At 35.7% G+C, this 10,563-nt stretch overlaps 2 protein-coding genes and 1 long non-coding RNA gene across 3 annotated transcripts in view; 1 reads left to right on the top strand and 2 right to left on the bottom strand.

Annotated features, from left to right (window-relative positions):
• Positions 1-4,983, bottom strand: part of LOC117114172 (39S ribosomal protein L20, mitochondrial-like) — a 9,902-nt gene extending 4,919 nt beyond the window's left edge. Inside the window, exon 1 of the mRNA XM_033257743.1 lies at positions 4,826-4,983. Within this exon, the coding sequence (XP_033113634.1) occupies positions 4,826-4,912 (87 nt within the window). The 5' untranslated portion in view covers positions 4,913-4,983. The remainder of the gene's footprint in view (positions 1-4,825) is intronic.
• On the bottom strand, positions 1,275-2,997 carry LOC117114174. Its single transcript, XR_004446306.1, has 3 exons — positions 2,696-2,997; positions 2,214-2,455; positions 1,275-1,576 (listed from the first exon to the last, which is right to left on the bottom strand). It is a non-coding gene; the product is annotated as an uncharacterized LOC117114174 (long non-coding RNA).
• A 110-nt stretch (positions 4,984-5,093) lies between the features above and the next one.
• LOC117114171 overlaps positions 5,094-10,563 on the top strand; it is a 13,683-nt gene continuing 8,213 nt past the window's right edge. The window contains exons 1-2 of the mRNA XM_033257742.1: positions 5,094-5,265; positions 7,709-8,166. Coding sequence (XP_033113633.1) covers positions 7,713-8,166 — 454 coding nt within the window. The 5' untranslated portion in view covers positions 5,094-5,265; positions 7,709-7,712. The remainder of the gene's footprint in view (positions 5,266-7,708; positions 8,167-10,563) is intronic.

Raw genomic sequence — 10,563 nt, forward strand, 5'->3', positions numbered from 1 at the left:
ATAATAATAATAGATAATATTATTCGTGAAATTACCTAACTATTATCATAGTTTTTTGGGAATGAAGATGACTAAAATAAATATTTTAAATAATATATTTACAATATTTCTAATAGGTAATATTATTTGTGATATTATCTCATAGTTTTTCGGAAATGAAGATGACTATAATTATCTCAAATGACATATATATAATTATTAATAGATAATATTCGTGATATTGTTATGTTTATCGTATTATTATCATATTGTTTAGACTTATATCAGGCAGTATGTTTTTTAGTTCCTAGTGTATACAGATGTTAGAATTAGTAATTAATGTTTAGAAGGCCTTTCTGTCAACATTATTGAATGCTACTGTTAAGTGATTTTATATTTATTTCATGTCAGACTTGATTTAGTGTGTTGAAGTTGTTTTGATCACATATGATAATAAATTTACAAATTCGTTCCATTTATTTTTTGTAATGAAAATTTATTCAACATGTACATGAAAAATGTATATCTCTATTATTTACAGCACATATTATACTGTCAATCATCAATTTAATGCACGCGAGCATTACGGCTGACATAAAGCGGTTAGCCGTAAGCAATAATGGTTTTGCAGTACATCCACCACATGGATATTCTTCCCAATAAGTAGTAAGGCGCTGAGTTGCTATAACTGCATGTCGAAATTGAACTCTCGCGATATATCAGCTTGGAGTTGTTGCGACACTCTGTACTCCTCCTTCATCAACTTGCACAGCAAGTAGAAGTGGATGTTGGCTGTAAAGTGTAAGATAAAGTAAATATAAAACACCTATATAGACATTATAAATAAAGATTAGATTTTAACAAAAAAATTTGTGTTCTATTCTATATAAAACATTTACCAAAAGATATGTACAGTTATAAAACCAATAGACTTCGTTTTAATTCAAATGTAGGCCTTTATCAAACGTGCCATTTTAGTTAAGGTGGAAAAAGTGGTTGTAAACAATGAGTTATAAAACAAAACATTAATTGTGAAGAAGCATAATATGATAATGATACTGTATATCTTACATTGCTTGGCCCTCTGGTAGAGCCAATTGTGATGCCCCTTCAATCTGTTGTTAGTGCGAACTTCCTGCCTAAACACGATCCAGTCTACCTACTAACTAAATCCTTTCCGAGCCACTGGGGCTCATATGGCTGGAGCTTATCCCCAGTTTCAGTGTGAAGCGGATGAGAGTTGTACTTCCCCTGGACGGGACACTAGTAGTCCATCGCAGGTTAGTCCCCAGCAGTTTGCTGGTACCCATTGATACACCTGGGTGGACTGAAGCAATGTAGCTAAAGTGCCTTGCCCAAGGACACAAGCGAATCTGCACAGCGGAGACTCGAAACCACGATCCAGTCTACAGTACTGAAAATATCTCCATCAATCCAATAGGACTGCAAGTACAACATCATCTCATCCATCGCTGCTGCTGCTGACTGTTTCATGCAACAAAAAAAATGTGCTCTACAGGAAGAACAGGCAGCGACATCAGTTGGCAGATGAAGTTCTTCGTTGCAGGCCAAACTCCTAGACCTTTCTGAAGATTGCCTGTAGAGAAAAAAAGATTGAAAATGGTGGAAGCGGTTGGGCGCAGCAGGAATGGTTTGGTTTCCCAATTCACTTGTGTCCTTTATGGAAGGCACCTCATCTAAGTTGCATCTCTCCACCCAGGAGTATAAATGGGTACCTGGTGGGGTTGCCTGCTCCTGCACCAAGATGGCAGCAACACTTAAGCATGCGGACCCAATGACCAGGGAAAAACTTACATCTACATAAACTTTACATCTACATAAATAACCAGATTAGATTAGATAATATACATGTTTTACTAGATAGAATGTGTTGATTAGTATTTATGTGTGTTAAAAAGATGTATATGAAGGTACAATGCAATTTGTTTGTATTCAAGTTGTATTTTTGATATAAAGTATTGTTTGAAGATTTGCATGGCGAAGTAATAACATATATGTTGAAGCTTGCAGTACACATATATGTGAAAGCTTGCGGTACACTACGTAGGTAGTTCTGAAAAGAACGGTTACATGGTGTTCCGCAAGCTTCAACATATATATTTTTGATATACTTGTAAATGTGAAAATGTTTAAGATGAAAAAGATGTTTTGATTGATATACCATACTTCAATCATCCTCGGGAATTGTGAGTGCTTATACACTATAAACATACCTGTGTGAAATGGAAAAGACATCGAGAGACTTTGAAGTTCGGCACATTGACATGACTTCTAAATTAAAGACAGGCAACATCCGTATTAACAAGCATAATACAGTCCACACCTCTCTTGCAAGAAATCATGGCGAATACCAATAGAACATGCTTGCAGGAGTTGCCTGACCTGATAAGGCTGTGTACACGGAACAGCTGATAGAAACGGTTCCTTGACTAACTTAAAGGTACCATCGAGAAACCTGCACGTAAACAGTGGTAAAGAAAGCCATTGTAAATTTGCTCTACATCTGTTATCCCTCATTTTCCCTTTCCGTTTCTGTTTGATTTGATGACATTGGAGTACATGTTTTGAAAATTATTTTCCCTTAAAAAAATAATCGTTATTTGGCCTTCAAAGAGCGCATGATAGAACGACAAAAACACTCAAATACGAACTCTGATGTTTTGTTTTTACTTTAATAAACTGTGAAAACCCTTACCAGACTGGATCTTGAAAGCATGTGAAGCATTGTTGAAAACAGTATGTAGCATCCCCCGAAGAAACGCTTGCACAATGTGCTGGTTGTGGACCTCAAACCTAAGTTATCGGGCATTTTGGTCTTGATACACTGTAGCTTCCCCTTTGATTTGCTTATCAAGCAAAGGCATGCCGGTTTTGGCAACGTCGGATGCAACGCAATTTGGCTAACATCAATATCGTAACACAGGAACCTGTCGACTATCTCCGCTGCAGAGTCGGTTGCATTCAGCTTTATATTCTGCCGAACCACAGCCACTTTCCCACGTCTTATGTGAATATGAAAAAAGGAAGAAATTAATTAATTGCAATACACATATCCATTAAAAAAAATTCATTGTAATGTATTGTGACTGTGTATTTTATTTTTATGTGGTATTAGCATAATCAGCCAAAAGTTGAATTAAATAAAATAAATGATATACAATTAGAATTTTTAATTAATATTTATCACATTTGTAAACAATTCTATGTTAAGTACGAAAAATATCTCAGAATTCATTTTTTGACAATAAAGTTGACTTGTATCTTGTAAAATGATATTTAAACATACCTGGCATCATACCGCATATATGATCGTCCATTCCCCATCTTTCTCAAGAACAGTAGCTTTTTTTTTTATGGCCCTAGTTCTAAGGGAACAGTGCAAAGTTGTGTTTGTATGACAAGTGTTTAAGCTGTCATTAGCCAAATAGCCCAAATTCTAAAAGCTGAATTTGGCTAAATATTTGAAATAGGTAACATGGGAGCTGGCATAGATGCCACGCCAATATTTTTTTATTAACGCTGCTCTCCAATAAGTGCTGCACTGAAGCCCCCCAAATTGTGTTTATAAACGCTGTGGCACTTATTCGAGCATTTACGGTACCCATTTTCTTGGTGTATTGGTACCCAAAACTGTCCACTAATGTATCCTGTAAAGAAATAATTCAATATATTAATGACACACAAATTGCATATATCATATGACAAAAATAGTTTTTAATGTATTTAATATAACATTGGAACAATAAAACAATATTAGTCTACAGTATATTTTATACATAATTTATATTTTTATATTTAAGTACCATTAATAAAGCAATACATATAATATGCGGCAAAAACAAGCCAAACCAGTCACTTGTTGCAAAAATCAATTTCCTGTTACAGGGTTAAACTGTAAAATGAGTGCTATGAAATGGTATAAAAGATCTGACGTTTCCTTATAAAGTTAAAAGTGTTTAAAGAACAATATTTGAGAATTATCAGTCTTCAAGTTTATGATTTCGGGCATTTCTCAGGCAGGCCCCATCACCAAATTGTTAAAAATTATTGTTTTAACATTGCAAATGGGGAAAATAACAGCATTGCATGATGTATAGATATATATAAAGATTAGTTAGTGCAATAAAATAGATTTCAAACATTTTGATATTCCAGCATGTTTTGACCATTATCTCTGAAACACAATTGCAATGAGTGACTGGTTTGGCTTGTCTCTCCCACATACTGTATATAAACAGCTTACCTTCCCACAGGCTGTTGTCCCTTTGAATACTGCATCCATATGTGATATGTCGTCTTCATTGTCATCCGCAACAGGGTTAGGTTGAGGATACGGATCATCCATTTCTGGTTCTTGATGTACCACTGGTTCATTGTCGGTGGCATATACTTCAACAGACAGAGGACAGAAAAGCGTATGGATTTTTCAGTATATTAGGCCTAATACTTGGCCTAGGTCTTTGTCTTTACTGATTTAACAAGAACTTCAGAAGATGCTGATGAACGCCGAAGTGTTACTACTACTACAGACCCTAGCTTGGCTAGGAATAGGCCCTAGCCTAGGCCTAGCTAAATAGTAAAGGGGTCTAACTTTCTACTACTACTAGGCCCTAACTAGGCGCTTCTTAGAGGAGGGCCTAGCTAGAGCTACTGTAGGCCCCCTGCCAGCCCTGTCTGGCTTCTCACTCTAGACTAGGCTAGTCCAGCCTAGGCCTAGTGTAGCCTACCTACCTAGGCTAGGGCCTAGCCCAGCTAGCCTACCCTACCTAGGCCTAGCTGTAGGCCCTACTATAACTAGTAGAATGTTTATAATCTTTGCACATACTGTTGACTGGTCGAAAATAAACTTCTTTCTCCAAAATTTATCTGGGCCCCTTGCACGAACTGATCGAAAACTACTTAGAAAAACCATTTCATTTAGCAGTGTTTTGATCACATCACCTCCAACAAGTCAAGTGAAAGGCTAACTTGCGTTATTTACACTTGCTTAAATTGCGCCCTCTAGTGATTTGAGTGTATGACATCCGTCCATTATGGATGATGTGAATGCATGTGGTGGGTGATAGGAAGAAAATCTTTATAGAGGGCACTGTGAATTATAAGTAGATTATCGTCTGTAGCTACATCTTTGTCTAGCGCACTCAACCTTCCGTCCGGAAACAAGTGTTAGCAGACAATTTGGCTAGACCAGAAATTGGCTTGAAGTCTATGTTAATGTTAACACGATATTACGTATATTTTTACTTTTTTCTGGAAAATATTTAGGTAAGCCACATCTTAAGAAACGAAATATATTTTTTGAATTTGTTTCTAGATTCATTTGAGCGTGGTAATGTGTGTTCGTTTTGGCTAGGCCAAGTTGATTGCTACTGAGTTTTGTAGGCTACGTCCTTGGCAGCAGAAGACGGATGAACTCCAATCAGATCATAGAGAAAGAAATGGTCAGATACGAAATTTCTAGAATGGTTATTTATTGTGTATAAATATTTAGCGCCCAATTTCAAAAATAGATTTTGCGGTTGTTAGGACATTTTTAAAGATACTTTACATGCCTGAATTCTAACATGTAGCTGTGTTTTCTGTATGTGCAAATTCTGTAAAATATCGTAAAGTTAGCATACTGCAGAGAGAAACACAGAGTGGGGATCTATAGCTAAAATATTAGACCGTTCCATTCTACAATGTAGGGTAATAATTTGACATCGCTTTGCTATGTTGGAATAGTTGTCATTCTGTCATGGATTTAACATAGGTTTTATGTGTTTTAATAAAAACATCATATATTAGGTTGTTTAAACAAATATTTAAAATGTCTTTAGTTATTGATTTAAATCGTATTCTAAATTATTAAGTGATAAGGATTATTACTCAGCCAAATGCATTCCTCAAACGAAAATGGAATACAACCATCTTTATGAACAGTACTAGAAGCCATTTTGTTTTGTAAAATGTATGCAAATCAATATAAATGATTATAAATGACCATTATCTGCAGGGAAATTTTTGAAAGTGAATTGTGGATGAATTTTAATTTAAGATGGAGAATAGAAATATAACCGTCTAAAAAGTTGTGAGTGATACATTACAATACTTAAAATATTTCAGACAAATGTAGGTTAAAATTCAGTTTTGTTTCTGAATCTTATCAAAATGACCAACAGGTTTAGCAATAGTGTCCCACATACACCTTCAAAGGGCACTGAAGACTGCATGAAAAACAAAATATGTAATTTGTGCAGCCCCAAATGAATAAACAGAGAGATTCTCTATTTTTACTGTACTGTACATTAGCTGCCTGAACAAGCATGCACACCACATGAATATATCTCGGCAGAATTTTTTCCTTTCTTAAATCCAGTGCAAGTACGGCTTTAATTGATTTAACATTTTATATTATTTTTGAAGACTTGTTACAATTTTAAGTGTTTTCATTGTAATGATGTCATCGCTGCAAATCAAATTTTCATAATTGGGAGGTTCGTAATTGGGAGATTTTACTGTATTTTTGTTTCAATCAGCATTTAATCTCTTCCTTTGTATTCAATTTTACATAACGGTTAGATTAATGCAGTAGTTGACCTTCAGTGATGACCTCATTGGTGATGATAAACGTCCACGATGCATAGTTACTGTATCAACCGTCTCGCATTGTGCGGGACCGTCCCACACTTAAAAGTGATTTTGAATGAAGAACGCATTTTGCAGTTAACGCATGCGTGATCATAAATTTGTCGTGCATTTAGCACATGTCTATCTCAGAATATCAGGTATCTCAGAATAGCTGACCAAGGATGGTCAGCGCATTGTTAAAACTCCCGACCTCAAGGTTCAGAACCTGAATGTTAAAATTGTGCCATCTTTAAATACTTTACTCCAGCCTTGAGATCAAATGAAATTGCCTAAAATTATGTCTGCTTTGTAATCTTTTTACGAAAGTGATTCTGTACTGTAGCTCAATTTGATAGTACTTGATGCAATATGACAATGTTGACAACCATTTGGTGACTAGCCCAATTAATTTTACCAAATGTATTGTTATAATAAGCGTTAACTTTGTACATGTATTCTAAAGCTAAATCATTGCAAGTAATTTTACAGAATGTCGTAATGATTACTTGATACAATACAAGTCCATGTGCTACAACGGCAGTCATTTATTTCCTGTACTTTATAATAATAGGCTGCAGTGTACAGACAACCTTCTTCCAAACACTATATTTTCTAGGCCTAGTGTTCCAAACTGCGCTAAGTGACACAGGTAGAGTAGCATGCCTGCCTCTGTTCAGTGTGCCCCTCCATCACTTATGGGAGATAACCTTAATATTTTTATACTAATGATGGTTTTACTAGGGGAGTCCAAGTCTATGTTACTCTCACTGAACCTGTATAGTTCCGTATTCCCACAAAAGATAAGCAATTTCAAAATCAATGCCATTAAAGCGATTGTGCCGGTAATAAGAGGCCTCAACAGCTGTTGGGTACAATGATTTAAAAACAAGGCTTAACTTTGCATTCTATCACTTTGTCATATTTCAATTTAAAAGAAGTACCATAAAACTGCAAAATGTTAGCTACAGTAGTGATGGTTGTATCTACGGTACAAATGTTTTTTTTCAAAAGTAATAGAAATTAAAATCAGGATCAGCATGAAGTTTGATATTATATCAGTAGTAATACAGTATTGCATAATTGTTTGGCTCTTTTTCAGATTCATGGCTAAACGAAATCGACGGCCAAGCCGTGAGTTGCGTCTTTTACAGGAAGATTCTTGTTTTGAGGAAACAAAGAATGTGAAAAGGTCAGAATTTAAGTGTAATGATTGTTCGTTGTCGTTTCATCGCAAGACATCTTATGACTCTCACGTGATGATTAATCACAAGAAGAAAGATGAAATGTCAGAGATATGGAACCAGTTGGATAAAGCAGAAGAAGCCCGAATTAAGCCCAGGCCCAGTGAACCTAACAAGATCCAAATTATAAAGAGCAACTTGAAGAATAAAATGGTTGTTGGTCTTGACGGTAAGGTACACAAGAAGTACCAGACTGGAATTGTTGAGCTGAGGAAAAAAGTGAAAGAATCTAATGTTACTGATGCTATGAAATCTAGTAATGTAAGATTAGCGAGTCCTTCTACTTCAGCCCAGAAGCCTACACTTCTGCCGAGAGGTGAGTGCAAAATTCTGTTTTTTTAAAAAGATTTTTTATTAAACCCAAGGTAAAAAATTCCATCTTTGTATATACACAGTTTCCACATCATCCTTACACATTTTGTAATTTTTCAAATGTCTATGGTCCTGAAGGACAAACATAAAGGCTTAATTACTAGTACTGTATTACTCATTGCATATATCTAAAATGCTTCAGCAAATAATTATACGTACCCAAGACTTCCCACAACTGATTACGGCCTTCTGCAACTCCTATGCTTTGGAATGACATCATCTTCATATTTGCTGTGCTGAATCAGTCCAGTCTTTATTATGAAGTCCTTGCACAAAAAATCTTTTTGCTGGTTCATAAAGCATAAATCATTTGTTTGTTATTTCTTATTATTACTGATTTATTCACTATATTAGGTGTGGCCTGGTGCCACTATCTCGGTCACAGACTTTGAGCAAGTGCGGATCCAGAGTTTGCCATGACTATCGCATAGATAGGGTCCCATGGTGGGCGAGGTCATGTGAAGAGAGCGTAATTTGTGATTGTTCTGTTACTGGAAGACAAATTTTAACAGGGGCACAAGGGGAGTAGTGGTCTGGGTCCTTCAGAAAGTTTAACTAATGCTTGGAAATTAATTTTCTTGCATTCTGAGACGTCTATTATTGAATAGATACACTCTGAATTATAGTTTTCAGTGACTTTCGTAGTTGGAGGGTGTATAGCACCTCAGCCCCATCATGGTTGGGGCAGAGGTAAGAAAATTTATGATTATGGCACCTGTACAGTAGATGTCCGGAAATAGCAGCACTCTCAGATTTTCAATTTTGTTTTTAATTTGAAAAATTTACGGGTGGAATAGGGGATGGGGGCAGCTGCTCCTTGAAATCTGCCACTGATTTTTTCATACTTTATTATTGACAATAAATGATGATGATGATGAGAATGAGCACGGTCTGAGTCGTGGGATTAATGCGAGTAAAGTACTGTAAGCTCATACAGTACAGTACAGTAGCTGGGGCCAGGAGACCACAAAATTCCTCCTAGTAGGGTGTAGGTGCGACAGGCCTGAAAGTCTGGTGGTTCTGATTTACTGGAAGACTTAGGTTTTTTATACAGTATTACCAAGTTCTCTTGAAATGCCTCTAATTGGATCGACTAATGTACGTACAAGCTGTCATGAAAGCTTTTCAAATTTGGTCGTGTGACACACCCATTGTACCACCCCACCCACTGGATAAACAGACCTGAAAACTTTACATTTTACTTGCCAATTAATGCAGTATTACACTTATTAATTAGATATCTTCTCAGTTTTCCAGTTTTGCTTTTAAAATTCTTTTCTTTTTATTTAATATTACCATTCCTATAGTTGCTCTTCTTCCGATACCCATTCATTTGCCATCTCCCAGTGTTTGGTGGTAATTTTTTACTTTTATTTGATATATGAAGTTTTTGTTCTTGTTTTCTACAATTAAGCTACCCACTATAATAAAGTCCTGGTTTTTCATGGCATTCGTTAAAATAATAATTAATTAAAATTATAGTAATAGTTAACCCTTTCACATTCATAAGTGCTTAAAGCACTCGCTAATTATCGTAATTAATTTATGAGCCAACCAAAAATCGTGTAAATAGCGCTGCGTAGGGTATTTGCTGCGTACGATCTTTACATGGTTGTTGTAACTTGCATATAGGCCTATAACTGCATCAGCGGTTGTCAACAGAAGAGTTACAGCTATGGTTACAGCATGCACGCAAAGATTGTACGCGGCGGATACCCTACGCGGTTTTATTTACACGATCTTTTGTTACTTTTTTCGCCAGTGACGTCACGAATAAATCGTATATAATGACCTATAACTCCATAAGAAATTGCCAAAAAGCGATTTTAAGGTTGATTATATTATAAATGGCATATCAAAATTCCCCTCTAGAACAAAAAATCATTTTGCTAGTTCTCTTTTAATGCACAGCTGCCATTTTGCATAATATTTGTTTATATATTCCTTAAACTCGCTTTCCATTTATTTATTGCCTTGTATTTTATGACCCAGAAAGTAAGAAATTGCCACTGGAAATCCCACGCAAGTGCCACTTGTTTAGGTACAGTAATGGTAATGCAGAATGTATGTTCGATCAGATTGAATTTAAAGATTCCATGAGCCATAAAACATTTTGTTTAAAGAAAAAAGCATGGACTTCAAAAGAAATATACATAATTCATTGCTATTTTAAGGTATGGGCCCATTAGTTGCAATGACCTTTGACTGTTTATGACATCATTAATACAATTTTTGGGTAACCCTTGATACAGTATAAAGAAAAATGAAAATGTAGTGGTACTGAACAAATGCGTGTTTTATGGGTTTATAATACAGTACCGGCCAGTTTTATTGCAAAAAT

This window comes from Anneissia japonica, unplaced genomic scaffold (genome assembly GCF_011630105.1).
Source record: "Anneissia japonica isolate Jap-2015-1 unplaced genomic scaffold, ASM1163010v1 scaffold287840_len1291095_cov163, whole genome shotgun sequence".
Taxonomy (NCBI): domain Eukaryota; kingdom Metazoa; phylum Echinodermata; class Crinoidea; order Comatulida; family Comatulidae; genus Anneissia; species Anneissia japonica.